Genomic DNA, 22,488 nt, shown 5'->3' with positions numbered 1-22,488 from the left:
TGTTGTTCTTCGCCATGTGAGGGTACTTCAGTCTCCCCCCATGAATGATCCAGGGCTGAATTTGTTTCTCTGTGCATAGACCTTTACTACAGAGTGCTTTTAAAATGTAATAAGTAGTACCAAGTAGTACCAACTTTACTTTACCAAGTAAAGTTTTGTTAATGATTCTTCTGTCACCCATATGACGGTATTCAGAATTCTTCAGTTTTGTAAATTTTGTATCTATATCATGGTCATATTAGCCAGAGCAGGGCTGGCCCACCCACCCATAAGGCAAGATGAGACAACCGCCTCAGGCAGCAGATCCAGCTCACAAGGAATGCATTGCCCACTGACACACATTGCTTGTGAGGCTGGATCTGCTACATCCTCAGGAGCATCCCCCATGCCGCCTCTACTGCAGCCTTTTGGGAAATAGAAGGCCCTGGTCTCCTCTCACCCAAAGAAAGAAATGGCATGGGCTGCCCTCTGGGATCCTCTGGGCTCTGCTCCCACCCAGAGTGATTCAGAGTACACCCCCTCGCCTTGCAATGGCCTTTGATTGCCACTTCAATGGTCTGGAAAAGTTAAACTGATGCTCCCCAGCCCCGCTTGTTTCTGATGTAGATCTTTACTTACCCAGTAGGGAGGGATAGCATTTTGGGCTTCACTTCAGGTGCCAAAATGTCTCAGGCTGGCCCTGGCAATGAATGAAATTTTCTTTAGTAAGAACAGAAGGTGCCTTTCTCAGTTTTGTAACTGTCTTCTTTGAATAAACTCTTGCAAAAGAAAAGAAAAGGCCCTCCTTTTCTGCTTAATGGTTTTTCAATCATAATCGGAGCTTCTCTTTATATAGGCATTTTCAGTTGTGTGATCAAACAAAGCACTAGAATTTATCCCTCTGTGCACCTAAAATGACAGTAAATTTTCCCTACAAAAGTGGAGTTGTGTTAAAGGTTAATTATGGCATTGCAGTAGTTTTCCTGCAGGCACATAACAAGTACTAAGTCAGGAGCAAAAGAATAGGCTTGCTTTAGTCATTAGCTCTACTACCCACAACACGGAGCACAACAGGTTTATATGGGGCTCCCGTGTACACTAGGGTTTTTCCGTTCACATAATAATATTTTATTATTGTTGTTACCAAAAATTCTTGTGGCAACTTAAATGCCAGCTAATGAATTATGGAGACCTGGGTACAAATTCTTACATGGCCAAGAACCTCACTGAGTGTGACCTTGGACTAGAGATGGGAAGACCTGGAAAAAAACCCAGAAACAAAGAATCCCCCCCCCCATTTTTCCAGGGTTTTTCCAGGCCTTCGCATCTCTATCTTAGACTAGTTATTAGTCTCTCAGCAAATGTACCACACAAGGTGGCTGTGAGACTAAAGATAGGGGGAAACCATATAAACCACCTTGAGCTCTTTGGAGGGAAGGCAGGATATAAATGCAAGAAACGTATGTCAAAACACTTCTGTGCATGTGGAGCTGCCACTGCATTACAGTGGAATTGGGAATACTTTTATGCAGAATTTTCGCATGCACACTGAAACTCCGGACTAGAGCCCCAATCCCTGATTTCCCTTCCTGCTACTTAGCATTTCTGTCAATATAAAAGCTTTCCATTTGAATCAGTGCCAAAGTAATTCTTTCATGCTACTGAATGCAGGGGCGCCATAAAAGTGAGGCAAGTTATATCACTTGTTCATGTATGTGAAGCTGCAAGATATCAAACCCTGTGATTTCTTTTTTCTTCTTTTCCTAGATGCCTATGTGAGAGGGTCAGGCGCTTCTACTTCAAATGCTTGTACGTTGTCAGCCATCAGCACAATAATGATTTCCCTCACAGCTAGATCAAGTTTATGACAAAAAATATCTAAAGGACTTCCTGTTTATAATATAACTAAGCAACATTTAGCTAGTTGTTTTGAAGACACCCAGTACTAAGTAATATTGTTGTTCGAGTACATCTTACTACTGGAAAAAAAAATGTTTTATGCTTCTCTAGGAATGGCATTATACAGTACTTCCTCAAAGCAAATATAGCTTTGTCTGAAGTTTCTTTGGAAACTCTGCAATGCACTGAAAACATCTGTAATACGATGTTACCAAAGCAGTTTACATATGTCCTTATATGCATATTTTTTATTATATATTTAGTGTTTTATAGACTTTTTTAAAGTTAACATATGATGTAGATATTAATTTCTTTCCCCCCTCTGCTATGGAATGCTATTGATGGCATTTACTGTTGCAAAAATACATTGTTTTGGAATGTTTTATAGCCAGGTCGAAAGTTCTCAGTACACTGGTTTCAAATTGATTGTATAGTTTTACAAGAGTGCACTGGCAAAGCTCTTTTGACCTCGATCCATTCTTCAAGGTACCTGGGCTTATCTGTACACAGGTAGGATCCCAAACAGGCATTATATGAAGTCTTCCCTCCCCTCTCCCTGATGGCCTCAAGTCAGGTTTGCTGCTGCTATTGCAGCGCTTGTGGGCACTGGGCCTTATCTATTGGCCATTCCTAGCCCCTGATGCACAGACGACTTCCACATGGAAGGGATGGAGTGGGCTGCTAGATAACTATACATGGACAGGATATACATGTCTGGTGCCAGCAGTACAGCCACCTGGAGGACTGGGAGAGGGAAGAGGAAGGTTCACTGGAATACTTTTTCAGGATCCTTTCCCCCACTATGTGCAGAGGAGGAAGATGGATCATGCTGCTATTTAATGCAGCTAGAGTGGTTTTGTTTTTTGTTTAAATGACGTGTAAGGTGTTCATTCTTGGATCGAATTACAAAAAAAGACAAATCTAAAATAACTTTCAATGCATTTGCTTTCAGGTTTGTGTAAGTCAACTGCATAGTATCAGCTAGCTAATATTTTAATGATGCATAGCAAAGATTTTCATTTGAATGTACTTGAGTTTTCTCTAAAAATTTAATAAATATTAAATTGAACATTTGTTCCATTTAGTCGTGATCGCTCCTATAGTAATGTAGACCAGACGTTGCTATAGAAAAGGACAAGATGCTGAATGCGGTGAAATTCCACCCTTTGAGCAATTTATGTAATTCTGGATTTGCACCATTTTAATAAGGAAGTCTGTGCATCTGTGAGACTTTAAATGAAACATAATTATGCTGATTTCTGTGTTGGAACATATGTTTCTTTTGACAGGTACATGTTTAACTGTAATTCTCTATAGTTTGGTTTCATAAACTGAATTACGAAATTATCTCTGTTTTTACGATTTTTGTTTGAGTATAGGCTATAAGCTAAATCTAATAAATACCATTCTAGTGAATACTTCCCTAAAAAGGCTTTTTTCCATTAAAAAAATTATATGTATGTCTGGGTGTCTCTATGCACTTCCAAATAGCTCCTTTATTTTAAGATATCAAACCCTCTTGCCTTTTTGCTAGCACAAGTGAACAGAACCCAACACCTGAAGAGTGTTCTGAAGACCTAGCTTTAATTTTCTTGACAAGCTCTTTATACATATCTAGCATGTTGATAAAATGCTATTCAAATGTGACAGTGATTGCAGTCCATTTTCTCATGAAGCTGTCATCCATTTCCATTAAAGCTTGGGTTGAGCACTATCTCCACTGACTTGGGTGTGCATACTGGTTCTCAATGAAGAACATATGAACTTCTGCACAAGCTTGCACATGCAGAGCTCCATCCATGCTCCACTCCATGTGTTCACCAGAGTCTGGGAAGGTATATGAACCATGCCCAGAATTTAAAAAGAAAAAATATATTAATATAAAAGATTTATTTGTTACTGGGGTAAAATTTTGTACATATGCTCAGATGGAACAATAATAATTAAGACATCAATGAAGCTTTCTGTTCATTCTTTTCCCCAAATTAAAAAAAAATGCACTGCAGAGGTTTATAATTTGTTCTTCCTGATAGTTTAAATTTGCCTGTAACTTGTCTGTTTTGCTTCCAGAACAATACAAGCTAACTTTTAAACTACTTTCAAAATATATTTATTAAGTAACTCATAATCAGGATTCCACTTGTGTAAGTCAGGGGTGTTAACCAGAGAAATATTGTCAGTATTTCAAGCTGTGTTCCTTTCTTAGTTTGATATGGTTACTTCTATGTAAAAACAAAAACAAAACAAAAAAACCCACAAAAGTAAGAAAATGAAAGAAAAAAAGCCTTGTAGTTTTTCTCCCCAGTGTAAATGATATTTATCAGTGATCTAGCAGATGTAATCTTTTTTATAGTTATTGGTAATAAATATTCTGTTATTTGTAAATATTCCTGTGTTTATAGGCATTTTTCCTGCATTTGTGGTGGTTCTTTGTTAAAAAAAAAAAAGAATGCTCCATGACACTCTTAATCGCAAATATTTGTGTTGTGAAAACACCCAGGATCAATGGTGGATAGATTTCCAAAAACTCAACATGGAATGGGCACCATTAAAACAAACAAACAAAAAACATTATTTAAAAATGTTGTAATTGGGATTGTAGGAAGAGCTAGAGGTTTGCTGCCTTCAAACCCTGCAATGAAAGCCCCAAAAGACACACATGCATTCCTCATTTCCAAACTTGACTATGCATAGCAGTAGCAAAGGCTCGCAAGTCAGAGTGCCATTAAACCCTAGACACTCAAGACTGTAAGAACCTTTGGAAATGTACTTCCCATGGTTCCTGGTGTCTTTAAGGATACTAGTGACCCCTCACTGCGAAAAGGTTCCTGGTGCCCTTTCTGGGGATGTCGGAAACCACAGGAACCATATTTCCTAATCCTGATATTCTTGGAAACTGTGTATGTGCTTGTAGCAATATCCAGGAGCCTAAGTTTGGGAATGATAGACAGAGCTACAGAAGTTCACAGCAAGGTGCCAAGAAGCAAAGGCTGAAACTGCAGACAGCTGGACTTCGAATACTGCCTAGTTCAAACTTCAGCACCTCACTAGCCAAGATGCACCATTTATTGGGTTGGCTGATCAAGTTATCTGGTGACACATCAAGGCTGCAATTCTACACTTATCTGGGAGCAAGACACATTGAGTAGACAAGCAGAGGCTTATGCTGCAAGTGGATCAGTTGCATATTTATTATTTCATTTTCCCTTTCTTGCAACTATATTTAAGGTGCAAAAATGAAGCTAGCCTTTTGAATTTGCTCCAGAAGAAAAGGGCATTAAAGGGTATAAAGCCTAGCCACTGCCCAGTAACAGGTATCTGAAAAGGAGTTGTAGAGACTCAAGACCAGAAGCTTAAGCCCTAAACCATTTCTCCTTGTCTTCATAGTGGTTTCCCATTCATTTCAATGAAGCAGTGAACTGTGACCACAAAGGGATACAGGTAGCCCTTCCGTGTAAAAAGTTCTGTGTGTGTACATTGCATCAAAGATAGGGCATTGGGTCTGGGACGTGGCTAGCAGGAGACTAAATTGTTCACTACATGATAAAAGATTTCAAACGTAAATGTTTATCGAAACACAAGAGCTCAACAAGAGCACATACGAACTCACACACTATTATAGGTATGCAGCTGCAACATAGATTAGCATTCTCATACAGGGTATCAAAACAAATGAAAATGCATTCATATTATAAGCTCTGTTGTATTCTTGTATTATTTATAGCACAATCAAAATGTTACCTGTATAACTTGCCCTTCAAACGACTGTCCTGTTATAGAGACTAAGGTTACCTATGTTAATTTTCCTTCTAAAAAACCAGAGAGCCTGGTTTACATAGAGGCTCTCTTCATGGTAGATAGGTAGGTAGGTAAAGAATGGATCACACTGTATCCCCTCATATCTTCTATTTTAGTGCCACCTTGAATGCATCTTAACTGTGGCTCTGGAATAGTAGATCTGCACATAGCTGCACATCACCTGCAGTTACTATGGAAACACTATCATTATGTTGGAAGCCACCCAGAGTGGCTGGGGCAACCCAGCCAGATGGGCGGAGTACAAATAATAAATTATCATCATCACCATCACTAAAAGAACAGCATAGGAAAGAATTTTATTTCTGCCAGATGTCCAAGTAGCAGCACAAATCCTAAAATGAAGAGGTTAAAGTCATTCACATCATGCTGGAAGCTATGGATTATAGGAAGTGGAGTCCAAGCAATAGCATGGCTCAAACAAGAAAACAAAATTTAAATTATACAGAATGGTCAAGGGTGTAAAAGCAGTATCCGGGAGTTTTCTCAAAAACCAGCAAAACTGGCCATCGATTACTTGGGTTTTGCTGCAGTAGCATAGACCAGGGGTCAGCAAACTTTTTCAGCAGGGGGCCGGTCCACTGTCCCTCAGACCTTGTGGGGGGGCGGACTATATTTTGGGGGGGAAATTGAACAAATTCCTATGCCCCACAAATAACCCAGATGCAGTTTAAATAAAAACACACATTCTACTCATGTAAAAATATGCTGATTTCTGGACTGTCTGCGGGCCGGATTTAGAAGGCGATTGGGCCAGATCCGGCCCCCGGGCCTTAGTTTGCCTACTCATGGCATAGATTCAAAGCCCTTGGCAAGGAATAATTTCAGTACCTTGTGATACATGTGCTGGGTGGGTTTCTTATACTTACTGTGATTTGTGGAATTTCCCTTTCTTGTGAAACATCCCTGTGTGTCTGGTGCCAATGATGCAATCTTCTTGGCAGCAGGCATCTGCTAATAGTATATTTTATATATTAATAAGCTACCTTGAATCCAAAGCAGATGAAGGGTGATTTAAAAACGTTTTCATTCATAAAAGGTAAAGGTAAAGGTACCCCTGCCCGTACGGGCCAGTCTTGACAGACTCTGGGGTTGTGCGCCCATCTCACTTAAGAGGCCAGGGGCCAGCGCTGTCCGGAGACACTTCCTAAATAACAAATAAATAACGAAAGGATATATTTCATTTTTTAAAAAAGTTTCCTGAAAACCAGAAACAGGGCTATGGCTCTTCTTCATTCCGTGATTTGCCATCTCTGCTGTAACAAGGGGAACCTTCATTGATATTACTTCTTATGGAATATTTGACGAGACAAATGATTTGAAAGGTCACAGTGGCTTTAATGGCAAATTAAGGGACGAAATTTTACATTTTAGTCACGGCAGCTTTATGGAGCATCCTGATTTCGGAAGCGGTATGGTGCTCAGAAGCAAACATGCAAGGGGCAGAGATTGTCATGAAGCGTCATTTGTGGCTTTCCTGGTGGTATCAGTTTGACCACCACGTAAAGTACAATGCTAAAATAGGAGGATGTTTGGTCTGATTGACCAAGGCTTTATTTTTTGGGGCAATTCTAATGGAAACTGGAGACTTAAGGCTAGGATCAAACTCGATGGGGTTCAGCATGCTAATTTTTATGCTAAATTGTGGTCTTTAGAATCTTATGTCATGGAACCATAATCAATTTAAAAAACAACAACTCTACAATTTGTGAGCATCACCATAGCCTTCTGGCAGTACATTCCATAAGTAATTTACACTTTTTTTGGGGGGGGGGCGACTTACTTTTATTGGATCGTCATATCCCACCAGTTTCATTCTAACAGCTTCAGTGATTTGCTTGTAGGAATGCATTATTATGAAGAACAAAGCTTTGTGACATTTTGCTCATCTTTGGGTCAAAGGATACCGCTGCAGTATATGACAGTAATGTCTTTGTAGCAACCTCTAAAACTTCCTTGATAGAACTTAGCTAGGTTTGTTACGAAACCATATTTTAAGCAATATTGGGTTCCTTTGTCGTTTATTTTGAGATCAGATTCAACATTGAACTGCATCCATATTTAATAACAGACTGAAGAATGTTCCAAGGCAGTAAAGCAAAGCTCCTCAAACTAACTCCCAGGGTCTAAGCATTGCTTTTGATTTCTTTACTTTATTCACTGATGTAGGGCCCTCTGAAACTCATGTGGTTCTAGAGAACAAACCGAAAGATATTTCTTTTATTCTTCAGATAAAAAGGGAGTTCAAAGTAGAACCATCATTTATATCCTTCACTTGTACCTAAATTGTACTCTTAAGAAGCTGCTGCTTTGCTACAAACCTGGTTTTCATAATCACAGCTACAAAGGGATGGGATATTTCATAGGGAGACATAAGGGAAACAATGTTGGGCCATCTATAAAGTGTGTATTTCAACAAGGACTAGATTCATACATCACTGAAGTTTGCAAGAAATAAGGGTTCTGGTCAGCCAAGTCATATGCTGATGATCATAGCAGTGTCAGAATACAAAATGTCACTACACAACAGTAAAATAGCAACAGCAGCATCTTATTCCTCAGAACTTTTTACAAAACCTATTCTAGGCGGGTGGTGAAAGATGAAGATTGTATCCAACTAAGTCATTGAACTCCACTCACACAAAAGCTGGAGCTCCCCTTCCCTCTTCTCCCCCCAAAATATCTGTTATGGGTGTTCCCCCAACTCTCCATGGCACATTTGGGGATAGTACAAGGGGAGTGAGGAAAGTGGGGGTGGAAGAAATGCCCAAGGACTTAGTTGGATTCAGTCCTAAACTACTATAGGTAGGTAACTGAAAGTCAACAGTTTACAGTATAAATTGGGAACAAATGGTGTCACCACTCCTTGATTCAACGTCACAGAAACATAATGTACATTTCACAATTATAAAAATGGTTCTAAGCAGTGGGGTTCATTAAGAATGACATTAAAAGCAGGAATGAGAAAAAGATCACATGCACAAATGTGATAAATTTGTTTGTACTGAATACTGTATAACGTAACTGCATAGGGTTTGCTCTGCCTAATGTTTCCATTTGTACAATAAGGTGAGTGATGCTTAAACTTTGTAAAAGGCCTTGGAATCTATGAATATTAGCCTCTGACAAATAATGCTTATGAAATAAAGGAGATGAAGTCAATCAGATACTGAAAATCACAACTATGTTTCACTACCTGAACTTCAGGGCAAAATGGCAAAAAGAGACACACAAATATTACATAGGAGTGATCCATGGTTGTAAAAGGAACGATCCCTTAGCCATTGGGAAAGAAGGAGGTGGACCAAATTCTTGAGATGCAAGAATCCAAGACCACCACATGAGAAATCACAAAATGTAGGATTGTCAAATCGTAAAGAACAAAAACTGAGTTAGAGATAGCAGCTGACTAATTTATTACAACAGTTGTTTTAAAAACAATGGGTGGTATCTAATGGTGTCTACCCACTTGTGCAATGGAGTTTTGCTTATGCAATGGGACTTCCAGTTTCTCCCCTCTCCAGACCCCTCACATGCCCTAAACATCTGCTCCAGAGGGTGACTCCACCCTCTGGAACAAATTCTCAGGGTGTGCAGTGGGGAGGAGAGAAAGGAAAAGTTCTGTTGCGTGAGGTCTGATTGCACTCTGTTGGATCTTACCCATAATGCAAAATTTTGGGTTGCAATCTGGTAAACACATTAAGGCTACACCACATCCTCCGAGATATAATTCACCACACACTCTCCTATGTAATTACCATCTGTATTGACAGAAATTGACCCAAGTGCAGTGCTTGGTTGACTAAACCTTAAGAATATTATCAAGGCACACAAAAATATGCTGTGTGGTTCCATCCAAATAGCAAACATATTGGTAGCATATTATGGGAAAGTGTGCACCACACTCCTTCCCTTCAGATGTAATACTTTTATTTACTTACCGGTACCTGTATCCAGGCCATTTTTCTCCTGAATTCGGAACACAAAGACTGCAAAGTCAAATCCAGTGTTCTTCCATAGAATACTAAAATACAGCCTCAGAGTTCAGGGATCTGGGTTTTGTTTTTAGCTTCTAGTTGCTACATTGCTAACACTTGTTCCCCTTAGTCAACTCAGCTGTGTTTAATTTTCCACAGCTGATTTTCACTTTAATTAAAAACAATCCAAAAAGATTTAAGCACTAATCTCTAAGGCCTGTTTTCTTGCCTACCCTAAAGGATAACAAAAGGAAGGTAGAAAGGCTCAGATTATTGACATTTATGGAAAATGTAATATTTGGAGGTAGTGTTTTTATTTTGTTGGCAAAATGCTTCCAGGAGCAGAAGACTTGTTCTATGTACAATATAAACCATGAGCATTATTGAAATGAAGGGGAAGTTACTCACGGCTACTAACTGGCAGACTGTACCCCAATAATGATGATTCTGACAACTAAACAAAATGTTAGTCAGTTTAATGGTAAGGTCATGTGATGTAATGAGCTTGTTCAAACAATTATAAACTGGCTTAATAACCTGAGATATGAATGAAACTTCCAGGGAAACAGTAAAAAAAACAAAACCCAAGGAACTATTACTATCAGACCAAAAGAGGGGGAATTGTGGGGGGACGGGGGGACGGGACCAAATATTGCTTAATATGCGTCCGATCCATTTCAGAACAATTCCTTTATCAAGGGCACTTTTAAAGCAATTTCTCTTGTTGCTTTTATCAGCATGCCTTTGCTAAATAATTTTTTCCCTGAAATGTATGGCGCTTATAATAAGCACCTGGAGTTTCTTTCCCCTGCCTGCCTTGGGAGGGGGGGTGGGCTTTAAACTGCTGATAGGGGTTTTGATTCAACAGAAGTCTCATTCCATCAGACTCCATTGGTGATTCTACCACAACACAAGCTCCTGCTTCACCTGCCAAAGGTGCAGACTGTGGTGATAGGTGGTGCTTTATATGTCACAGTGCATCTGCTACTCCAAGTCGCAGGGCAGACTTGTTCTGTAATTAAAATTTAATGGTTCATCTGAGCCGAGACACTATAGTGAATGGCTTTGGAACAAGGTAGGATAGTAATAGAACCACAAAGAATGGTTTCAGAAACCAGAGTTTCCTAGCACAGATGGAACTGGAAACTATGGCTAATGGAAGATTTCCTAGTTTGTTAACCCACTCATTGAAAGAAAGAAGCAAAGCTTGTTCATATTTTGGTTTAGTAAGCCAAGATATGATCATCCAAATGTGACAGATGGTCATGGTCAAAACAACAATTTACCCTGTATAGTTGGGAAGACAAATTCAGCATGACAAAGATTCTTTGGAAAGGAAAAATGACTCTTTGCATTGCTCTTTCCCCTCCCCCTAAAAAGTCCTTCGTGTGCCCTTTATAGTAAGAGTCACCTCTATGGGAGAAGCTTGCGAAGTAAACACCACCAAAGCTAAAAAGTACAGGAGTTTGCATCACACCAGAGGCTCAAAAGACCACACGGCATACCAGATTCCAAAAATATTTTTATAATAATAATCTTATTGTGTATATTGGGGGAACTGGTATTTTTGTACAGTACACTGACTCAAGATATTACTTATCTTTCATAGTTCTTTCACAGACAAAGCATATTCAAATTACCATTCATAATCACAGCAGACACATGACATAAATCATTCACTTTCATTTCCAAGATATGCAACTGAGAAACAATAACTTCATGGGTAACAATGGGAACAGACACTGTGAAGGGGCTGGTCTTGCTGTGCAGACCAGAGAAGTGACAACAGTTAGTAAATTCTAATTCAGCTTTCATGTTTCAAATTCCAATTTGTAACACAATCCTCTGGACCACCCTGCCTTTCCGAAGAAAACCCATGGAATATAGGAAGTTGCTTTATCCTGAATCAAACCATAAGGCCATCTAACATAATATTGCCAGTCACTGCTTTTTGCATGAAAACACACTGTGCAAAAGTTGCCCTCTTGGAATCAATATTCAATATGCTTGATTGCATGGTTTGTTATTTCTAGCACTATCATTTTTTAACCTTTGGCCTTTCATACTCCACATCCCCAAGCCCAAAGACAGCAACCAGCCTGGAAAAGAGGAAAATTGTGTACACCTGTCCACATTTTGGAGAGCCAAGTTTTCTGTTCCATTCAGAGCTCCATCGAGTCTGTGTGCACAAAACTACACTTTTTTGGTGATAGATATGAAATTTTTATCTCTGCAAATGCTCTAAATCAATCAAGGAGAATATCATCACTGGGCTAGCTGATAACTGAAACTATAGGAAAATTGAATTATGAACAACAGTTGCTGGGAGGGGAAGCCAACTTGAACAGTTGGTAAGCAACATGAAGAATTTACGAGGAAGGAGATGAGCTAGAGAGCTGTATTTAATGGCAACTCAGACTAGTCATCCAAAAAATTCAGCTGTAACAGTGGATTTCTGAAGGATTTTTTCAGCCAGGGACAGTATTACTCTATGATACAAAGTGGACATACAATAATGAGGTGAAAGAAAAGAGAATGCTCATCACAAAAAATACATTTAAACAGCAACTTAATACTTTCTGAGACTAAAAGCTGCTTACAGATAGGTAGCCGTGTTGGTCTGCCATAGTCAAAACAAAAAAATTCCTTCCACTAGCACCTTAAAGACCAACTAAGTCAGTTCTTGGTATGAGCTTTCATGTGCATGCACACTTCTTCAGATACACTGAAACAGAAGTTTCCAGACCCTTCTATATAGTGAGAAGGTGGGGAGGGGTATTACTCAGAAGGGTGGTGGGATTGGGTGATTGGCAGATAGCTGTGATGAGCCTGTTGACGACTCTTAACGACTGCAATAGGTCTTACAGGAAAAAGCAAGGGGTGAAAAGGTGAAAAATGGCTTTGTCATGTATAATGAGATAAGAATCCAAGGTCTTTGTTCAGACCAGGTCTCTCCATGGAGTTGTGCTGGATAATTATCTATTAATTTCTATAATCTAGTATGTAAACAAGTATACTGTATAAACTACTGAAGTTTTAATTTATGGTATTTTATTTTTCATGAGAAATACTGATTGAGGCATGTAGAAGACTGCTGTGTGTCAATTTATGAGGCTGGAGAAATGAGTAGCACCTGAAAAGATTCACAGAAGTGGATGGCTATATTTAGGTCCTGAAGTAGAAAATGTAATTTCATTTCACTTCCATTTCAGTCTACTTTTTTTCCCTCTTCTAGTGAAACTGTTAAAGTTGGGATTTGACTTGGGGGCCTAATTTTTAGGAATAATTTTATCTTCAGCTTTCAAGCTTTACATGACAAAATACAGGCTACAATCTAGAATGATCCTGCAGGCAGCTCTAAGGGGATTGACATTACCCTGTCAAGACTTTTGGTTTTTCTCTGTACTGTACACAAGAGCTCTTCATGCTGCATCACAAATTACCCTTGACTCTCTTCCAATTGTAAAAATGGCTCATCATCCTGCTACATAGGAAAAGCTTATGAACCAGAAAAAAGTGGTTAAAGATCATGCCAGCAATGCACAACTAGTATGTGAGGTTTTCATACCAGACATGCTTCACCACAACATTCTGCAAGGCATTTCAGAAAGCAATATGGAATGTTCCTTGCTAATACTGTACACAGCAGTTTGAAGATTTGCACTGTGTGAAGTATCAAGTCTGAGACAACTTACAAAACATTTGGAAAATGTAAAAATATTTTACATAATGCTATAGATTTTGTATGATTGCACTTGTCTGAGATTTGGCTGCGTTTTTTGTGTTCTTTTAATGGAATGGTTGTATAAATACCAGAATTATGTCCTGCATAGTTATAGCAAAATATGCAAAAACCTGGAAACAGAATTTGGAAACACGTTTTGCAAGTTCAACAGGCCTCTGCAGCTGTTTAATTTTTATATTGATTACCAGTAAGTCAGTCACCATAATTATTACCTGTGTTTTTTATTATTTAAATGGTCTTTCGTGTTTTAACATTGATATTTTAGGCATGGCACTATAGAAACTTTTATAAATTTAAATTAATAACCCCCCTTACATTTACTGTTTTCCATTTCTATGTACAATGGGAGTATTAATGACTTTTGATGGTTTTTTTGTTAATGTACAGATTTGTACATCTTACATAAGATTTCCTTTAATAGGGTGAAACCTTCCTCCTTTCTAACTTTATAGTTGTTTCCCCTCAGTTGCATTGTGTTGCATCAGGTTTTTATACTGTGGGTGGTATTCAACTGTTACTCAGCATAGGTATCTCTAACATGCTCATTCATTTCAATGGGTCTACTCTCAAGTAAAATTTAGTTGAAACAAGGCTACATTTATTTTTTACATGCAAACAATGCATTGCCATTGTTGAATTCTAGCTTTTTGGTTTGTTCCTTAGTTCCCACCAAGCTTCCATTTCTGTTATTCCCGGATTAAAGCAAGTGGAGGCTGGTTGTTTAGGACGTGGGTCGCCAACTTGGTGTCCGTTTGGGGATGCCAGACTCTTTGAGCTTTCCTTAAAACAAGAAAAAATGCAACTCTCCAGTGCTTCTAGAAAATTACGAAGCAAAGTGCGTCCTTCTGGAAACTGACTTACTTTTATGAGGGGCTGGTGTCCTGCTGCTTAGTCTGTATGTTATATATACAGATTCAATTGTTTTTAAATGATTGCCCCCACACGCTATGTTTAGAGCTGTTCTTACTTTATTAGGCTTGCCAAACGTCAGGAAAATTCCTGACATGCCCTTATTTTCGGGTGTAAAAATGGTCAGGGGGGAATTTTGACGAAGCGGCGATAGAAACGCAGCTCCAAACGCTTAAAATTACTAATGGGGGGGGGGGAGCTCAACAATTTGGGTTTGTTGCCAAAAAATGCTTAACAATTTTGGTAGTTAAAAAAAAAAAAAAGGCTCAACAGCTTTGCGGGTGTCTTTTACTTTTTGAAATATCACAACCCTAATTTTATCCACAAGCTGCCTTGCGTCCCTGTCGGAGGAAAAAGTGGGGTCATAAATAAATAAATGGAAAACAATAATGACGACAGCAGCAGCAACACCCTGCTAAGCTAATTTTTGGCGCAAACCTTTTGTGCGAAGCGATAAATAACTATAAACAAGCCCTTCCGGAAAGCCACGCTGTCACCAGCCGGGTGAGGAGTTAAATACAGAGGAGCCTCGTAGAAAGACGGAGGCGCCCCAAAAACCCGCGCGCGAAGGGCCGCCCCTCAAAGCTCGACCCCACCCGGAGCGCCGGGGCTGAAGGAGGAGCGGCTGCGCCAACCCGCCTCCGGGGAGGAGGAGGAGGAGGAGGAGCGCGGCCTGGACCTTTCTACTCCTCCTCCTCCTCCTTTTCCTCTTCCGTCGCTTCGTTTTGAAGCCCAACAACGCGTTTCCTGCTAGGAGCTGCGGCGACGGAAGGTGCTAGCCGGGTGGAAGCGAGCAAAGCAAGCAAGCCAGCGCCTGGGTGAGTGTGGCTGCCCCTCCCTCCCTCCCCCTCCTCTTGCTAAGCTGCTGGAAGTGCTCCGTCCCCAAATGCACGAGCCTGAGATTCTGCAGGCTGCGCAGGTCCTCCTCGCCCCTGCTTGTATCCCAACCAGCTTTTGCGCGCACGGCGCTTGCTGCCTTATCCATGCTCGCCTGTCCAGGCCTCCGCATAGTTCAGTTAGGGAAGGGGAGCGGGCGTGGGGAGGGCTGACGTCAGAGGGAGGCACCTGCCCCCCACATGCCTTCCAAGGGGGTCCACTGCGGACCCTCCGCCCGCCCGCTGCCCTACCTCGCTGTCTGGTCTGAGCATGTAAAGCAGTAGCTTCCAGAATTTGCCTTTTGCGTTCTTACTCGAGGCCACCTTTCTCCCCCACCAACTCTCCTCAGAGAAGTAGACATCATGAGTAGGGAATATGCAGTCCCACAGAGGCCTCTGAAGGGCAATAGTTTCCCCATCTCCCCCTGTGTGCATGATAGCATCTGCACACTGTGCACACTTGATTAAAATTGTACTTCCAGCATACCCATGGGTTGGGTTAACCTAGCCACTTCAGCGGGGCATGAACATTTGCCAAATTTCTTTCCATTTGAGGCATGCCGTGGTGTTCTTATGCTGGACAGCATAAGAGAGAAATTATGTGCCCAGAAGCAAACTATCTGAGCTGCTTAGCAAGTGTAGCCCGTTGGGAATTTTGAGCCTCTTATGAAAATGGTATAGAAGTATTATTAAATGAATGAAATATTTGAAATACTCACCTGTGCCCTTTTCTTTAGATGTGGCATCACCTGCTCCTTCTTGGCTGTAAAGCAGGTGTTCCCTTCTCCCCACACAGTACAGGGGTTAAAATCCTGTGGCGGTGTTTAGGCACCATGAAACTAGAGTCTTCCGAATTCCAGTCCCTCTTCACACCAGGACTGAAGAGCGTTGCAGGTACTAACGTTTCTCTATTATTACTTCTATGGTTTTATGGTTGTTCAGGACCCAGCTGGCAGCAGAGTGTAGAAGAACCCCCAGAGCACGAGTGATAACAGACATCAGAAATGAAATGGGAATTTTGCTGCTGGGGGAAGGGGTTTGCACCAATCCTTTTAGCAGCGTTGGTTCATCTCAGTACAAGAAAAGTCATTTAGAGCTGAAATAAACTGTTTCTGTTCTGAGAGGGCACAAATGGACCCAAGATATCTTGGTTTTATTAACTGATAGATGGAATCATCATTTCTGCTAGTGAAATCACATCAACTTTAGTGAGCTTGAATTAGTACAAGTGGCAGTTACTACTCTTGAGATTTTTTTAAAAAAAGTTTTGCTAATGATTGTTTTTTCCCTCCACTGCCCAGAATTATTTGACAAAGCAAAGTATGAATTGAGGATAGCAGGAGGTGCAGTAAGGGACTTGCTCAATGGAATGAAACCACAAGATGTTGACTTTGCCACCACTGCTACTCCTACTGAGATGAAGGAAATGTTCCAAGCTGCAGGTGTCCGAATGATCAACAACAGAGGAGAAAAACATGGAACTATCACTGCCAGGGTAAGAAGATTTTGCAAGTCCCAGGCTGGGAAAGTCTGCTCTTTAACCTGTTTTCCTAGATAAATATGTATTATTTACTTCAAATTTGTTTCTAGAACTAAATGTGGTTATCTGTGAATCTCCACCACACTTCCACTAGATGTCCTACTGTAGTGTCGGCGAATATTTGTGAATATCCTAATAGCTAAGGACAGATTCTCAGTATACAGAATGTTAATAAACACGTTCTGTTAACAGTTAGGTTGCATGCAGACTAATGGGACATGCAAATAATTTCGTTTCTTTCCATATGAAAAGGGGTGCTGTTATCAAAAAGGTGAACAAATGCTTTTACAAAATTCTGTTATAGCTCCATGAGGAGAACTTTGAAATTACCACGCTTAGACTTGATCTGGTTACTGATGGGAGACATGCGGAAGTGGAATTTACAACTGACTGGGAAAAAGATGCTGAGAGGAGAGATCTCACAATCAATTCTATGTTCTTAGGTAACCCCTTCACAACCCTCTGATGTGCCATTCTAGTTTAGAGCCAGCCACCCACACAACTTTTTACCTGGACAAATCTTTGGTCCAAAGTCAATAGCTACATGTCGCTTGTCAAAAGTAATTGGGGGTCTGCTCAGTGACCAGATTGAAAAATTCCTGGGACCCACATACTATATATGCAGCAAGCTTGAGTTGCCTGACAGGGGAGAGGGATATAAATGTAACAAAAAAACAGTATTTATTATTTCTTTGACTAGTTTATGTGACATGGACAATTGGAACCCAGCACAAAAGTTTCAGTGTGGAGTGCTCACATTGAGAGTTTCAGACAGCAGCCCTGCCCATTTCCAGGAGACTTCATTTCTTTTCCCATCTCTGTTCCTCCATTCCCCCTTCCCCACAACAAACTCTTGGGGTTCTGTGGCCACTGAGCATTCTCACTGGGCTGTTTTTTATTCCCTGCCCCCTTCCTCCTAAAGTCTTTTTGTACTTCCGCATATTTTGGGATTCCTCAAGTCTGCTGATAGTCATCTCTTGTCGCATGGTGCCATTTTGGCTTCATTAGGTAGGCCTGCATGTTGAGAAGGTTATTTTGGCATGTAGGCTAACCATGGTTGAACTTTCTGGCAGCCTACCTCTATCAAAAATGCTTCACTGAAGTAAACTTGTGAACTGAAGTAAACTCCTGCCTTTATTTGCTTTGTAGGTTTGGATGGAACACTCTATGATTATTTCAATGGCTATGATGATTTAAAAAACAACAAAGTCAGATTTGTCGGACATGCAAACCAGAGAATACAAGAGGATTACCTAAGAATTCTGCGATACTTCAGGTAGCTTTCAGACTAGATTATTGAGGCTGCCCTTGAAGACAACTCAGAAACTACAACTGGTCCAAAACACAGTTGGCAGATTGCTGGCTGGGGTTTGATTTCTGTAAAAGTTAGCTGGTGGCTCATGCTTTTAGTTTTATGTGTTTTTAATGGTGCATATAAAATTGTTTGGAGCTAGTTTGGTATTTTTTATGAAACTGCAGTATACATGTATTTTTGAACGGCGTCACTTCTTCACTCACCTAAGGGGGGCGGTGGACCCACACTGAGACAGTGCACCAAGGCATTGTTCATTCACCTCTTCCTTTTTTTCTTCAGGTTACTCAATATCCGTATGTGGTACTTGCATCTCAAATGTCTGTATTTTCAAAAATGATTATTTTTACTACAGGCAGTGAGTGACCATTTTAGGTGCGTCCAGTTGGCCAACAGGATAGCTTAGTTGGTTAGAACATGACCCTGACACATAGGTGCTTTTGGAACTTGAAGAGGGCAGAATGGGAGCCAGGAACAGAAATGTTGCATGAAAAGGTCGCCACCTGTATTATTTATTGAATTTGTATACCACCCTACCTCCAAAGATAAAATGCAGAATAATAAAGTACACAATAAAAACAATAACACCCCCTCCCACAAACACATTTAAAATGACACAGACTGATAATCAGCCAAAGGCCTGGTTGAAGAGGAATGGTGACCACCAGCATTCCAACTTGACATTTGATAAAAACAGATTTGCTCCAGGTACTAAAAGTGATCTCTCTCTCTCTCTCTTTTCCCTCCCACCCACGCCAGATTTTATGGACGGATTGCAGAAAAACCTGGCCACCACGAACCTGACACTCTGGAAGCAATCAAAGATAATGCCAAAGGTTTGGCTGGAATATCGGGCGAGAGGATTTGGGTGGAGTTGAAAAAAATTCTTGTTGGAAACCATGTTAATCATCTCATCCGCCTAATGTACGAACTGGATGTGGCTGGCTATATAGGTAAAGTGCTATGTTTTACATAGCAGTAATGCTTATCTCAGCCAGAGGTAGCAGTGGGGAAAACTTGCAGTGACATAACCTGCAGTGAATATCTCTGTCCCTTGTTTGAACACAAGAAGGGCCTGTCAGATCAGACCATAGATCTATCTAGTGCAGCATTCTGTTCTCACAGATGCACAATAGCACTCCTGTGGGTGTGTTGCATTAACTATTATGCCCATGCAGTGTATCTAAAACTGCTCTGATAGGCACCAGGCAAAAACTATCGTTTATAACCAGGCCTTTGGCCTTTTACAGTCTGTGGCCTTTCAGAAATGGGTGGGATGTTTCTATTGTACGTTTTCCCCCTCTTGGTTTTAATGTGGGATTTTTTGTCTGTTTGCTTGTGAGTTGCTTGGGTTGCCCTGGACAAGATAAAGTGACTAACAAATTCAGTAAATAATAATACAGTTGTACCTTGGAAGTCAAGCAGCTTAGTTCCCGAACATCTTGGCTCCCAAATGCCGCAAACCCGGAAGTGACTGTTCTGGTTTGCGAACTATTTTTGGAAGCCAGACATCTAGCGGGGCTTCCAATTGGCTACAGGAGCCACTCAGAAGCCGCGCTTTGGTTTTCAAACATTTTGGAAGTCAAACGGACTTTCGGAACAAATTCCGTTTAACTTCCAAGGTACAACTATAATAGCCCTTAAGGCAGAAGAGCCTAGCCTTGCCTGCTAGACTTAAGTCAAACTCGCATTAACAGCCTGCTTGTATATTGGTTGTAGAACATCATTCATCAGTAGTTCCAACAGTTGCCCTGTCCCAGTGCTGGTGCAAGGCAACCGGTTGTGGTTTGGGACTAATGATGCCACTCGCTACTGCATTCTTGTTTGCCATTTTCTAAACAGCTTTTCTGATTTCTTGGTTTCATTATTCTCATGTTCCTTTTTTGTGTGTCTCCCTCAGGATTACCTGTTAATGGGAGCCTGCAGGAATTTGACACAGTCTGTAAAAATGTTCAGAATCTCTTTCCAAAACCAATGACCGTTCTAACATCACTGTTAAAGGTGCCAGACGACGTCTCGAAACTGGACCTAAGGCTGAAAATTTCAAAAGATGAAAAAAACCTTGCGCTGTTTCTGCTGAAGCACAGGAGAGACTTGGTCAAAGCTACTGATACCACAGAGCCACTCAAACCATATCAAGAGTTCATTATAGATGTAAGTGACATTATTATTATTATTATTATTATTATTATTATTATTATTATTATTACCATAATAATCATCATCATGCCACTGCTCTGTGTTGCCCCAGCCACTCTGGGCAGCCTCCAACAAATTATGAAGCACAGTAAAAAGTCAAACATTTCTTAAAAAATACCGCGCCAGAAGCTTTTCTTGACAGGTGCTCAACTCTTCAGGTTTTTTTATTACTACAGTAGACACTCGGGTTGCGAACGTGATCCGTGCAGGATGCACATTCGCAACCCACAGCGTTCAGAACCTGCGTCTGCGCATGCACAGGTTGCGATTCGGCGCTTCTGCGCATGTGCGACCGCCGAAACCCGGAAGTAACCCATTCCAGTGCTTCTGGGCTTCGGTGGTCCACAACCCGAAAAAACGCAACCTGAAGCGGCTGTAACCCAAGGTATGACTGTATTAACCTGCTGTTAGCTACCAGTGCCGCATTGTCTCCCCAAAGCAGATAAAACCTACTGGTTGGGATGAAGGCAATAAGGAAATGGGAATTGGCTTCTTAAAAATACACAGAGAGTGCACTTTAGCTTGTCTACCTCTTTATACCCATTTAGACATAACCATTACCTGAATTTTAGCTGTGAAGGCTCTATGTCAAAACATCGCTGGCTAAGCTAGAGCCGGAGAGAATCATGGGTGCAGTTCAAAAGGTTGACACATTATTCCCCAGGTCTGGCCTTACACAAACTTCCATGATTAACTTTGCTTAGAATCTAAGCCAAGAAAGAAAGGCTTTTAAAGTTGTTGGTGTTGTACTGGAAATGTATAGCTGTTCAGTAAAAATTGTTGTGTATACAGCGTGGTGTGACTGGCTGCAATGCTCATTTGACCATTCAGCCAAGACACTGCAGAATACCAGAACTGAGAGGAGTGAGATCAACGTGTTGCAAATGTGGCAGCAAAGCCAAGCCAGCACCCCTTCTGGTTTATTTGCACCATGCCACCATATTTGTGCCCTGGTCTGTCCTGGTATGCTCAGTGACTCAGCTGTGCAACACAGCCCCGCTACGCCACCCACTGCTGCTGCAGATGTCTTGTGTTCAGGTCTCTCACAATGTTATGATGTGTGTATGTGTGTTTTGTGAAGTCAAGGGAGGCTGACTCGGCATCCAGAATCTGTGAGCTTCTGAAGTACCAAGGAGAAGGACTTCTTCTGAAGGAAATGCAACAGTGGTCTGTCCCTTCTTTTCCTGTAAGTGGCCACGACATAAGAAAAATGGGGTTTTCATCCGGGAAAGAAATCGGGATACTCTTGCAGCAGCTGCGGGACACGTGGAAAAAGAGTGGATACCAGATGGGAAAGGAAGAACTCTTAAGCCATGTAAAAAAGGTGTAAAAATAATGATTAAAAAAGTAAATCTAGTACATAAAATTGTATCAAATTCTGCATGTAAATATTCCATTGTTCTTACTCACTTGGGTTTCAAGCACTGTTGGAATCATCGGGATTATTCTTTTTGATTGATTTTTTTTTTTACAATTAAAGTGCAAAACATTTCACAAGCAGCTGTGTTCTACTAATGTGTGGTTATATTTTCCGAGTAAGAAATGTATTTTGTATTTTTACTGAACTATTTAAGAATGCCCTTGTGGTGTTGTGTTTTTTCTCCTACATGCATCATATGCTGCAAAAGTCTGAAACAGCTTGCAAATTTTCTGCTTAGTGCAAGTTTGGGTAATGGTAGGACAGCAGCATTTGTCCACTAGGTGGCAGTACATAGGAACCTTTATAGCTGCAAACAAAATACACTGGATCCAGAATTGGCTTCCAGTTAATTACAGACACACTGTTAACACCATATTCATGGAAGACAATCTTACTCCGCTATAAGTGATCACCAAAGACGACTGTAGAGGGTTTCTTTTTTAATTACACATTAAATGACTTTTGTGGAGGGAAATGTTCATTGACTGCTGCTGCTGAAGACAGTTTTACTACACGGGTCCCAAGATCAGGTAGTGTCAAAAATTATATTATTTATTTGATGGTAATAATGCTAATACATGGGACGCGGGTGGCGCTGTGGGTAAAACCTCAGCGCCTAGGACTTGCCGATCGCATGGTCAGCGGTTCAAATCCCCGCGGCGGGGTGCGCTCCCGTCGTTCGGTCCCAGCGCCTGCCAACGTAGCAGTTCGAAAGCACCCCCGGGTGCAAGTAGATAAATAGGGACCGCTTACCAGCGGGAAGGTAAACGGCGTTCCGTGTGCTGTGCTGGCTCGCCAGATGCAGCTTGTCACGCTG

At 40.9% G+C, this 22,488-nt stretch overlaps 2 protein-coding genes and 1 long non-coding RNA gene across 14 annotated transcripts in view; 2 read left to right on the top strand and 1 right to left on the bottom strand.

Annotated features, from left to right (window-relative positions):
• The window catches only part of LOC307206094 (contactin-4), a 532,821-nt gene extending 528,556 nt beyond the window's left edge, over positions 1-4,265 (top strand). For all 12 annotated transcript variants that reach the window (XM_079958879.1, XM_079958886.1, XM_079958885.1 and 9 more), the window contains one exon: positions 1,747-4,265. In XM_079958879.1, coding sequence (XP_079815005.1) covers positions 1,747-1,847 — 101 coding nt within the window. In that variant the 3' untranslated portion in view covers positions 1,848-4,265. The remainder of the gene's footprint in view (positions 1-1,746) is intronic.
• LOC307209224 lies at positions 4-14,933 on the bottom strand. The gene is made up of 6 exons (XR_013835442.1): positions 14,764-14,933; positions 13,115-13,169; positions 10,080-10,125; positions 7,478-7,886; positions 6,564-6,648; positions 4-679 (listed from the first exon to the last, which is right to left on the bottom strand). It is a non-coding gene; the product is annotated as an uncharacterized lncRNA (long non-coding RNA).
• A 100-nt stretch (positions 14,934-15,033) lies between these two features.
• On the top strand, positions 15,034-21,749 carry TRNT1 (tRNA nucleotidyl transferase 1). Its single transcript, XM_079963719.1, has 8 exons — positions 15,034-15,143; positions 15,938-16,094; positions 16,502-16,695; positions 17,045-17,183; positions 17,890-18,016; positions 18,812-19,005; positions 19,953-20,206; positions 21,333-21,749. Exons 2-8 carry the CDS (start codon positions 15,938-15,940, stop codon positions 21,579-21,581), a joined length of 1,314 nt encoding a protein of 437 aa, XP_079819845.1. The 5' UTR covers positions 15,034-15,143; the 3' UTR covers positions 21,582-21,749.
• The last annotated feature ends 739 nt before the right edge of the window (positions 21,750-22,488 follow it).

The sequence above is a fragment of the Podarcis cretensis genome, assembly GCF_951804945.1.
Source record: "Podarcis cretensis genome assembly, chromosome: 2".
NCBI lineage: Eukaryota > Metazoa > Chordata > Lepidosauria > Squamata > Lacertidae > Podarcis > Podarcis cretensis.
The sequence above is the reverse complement of the archived record's forward strand: the minus strand, read 5'-3'. Positions and strand labels throughout refer to the sequence as shown.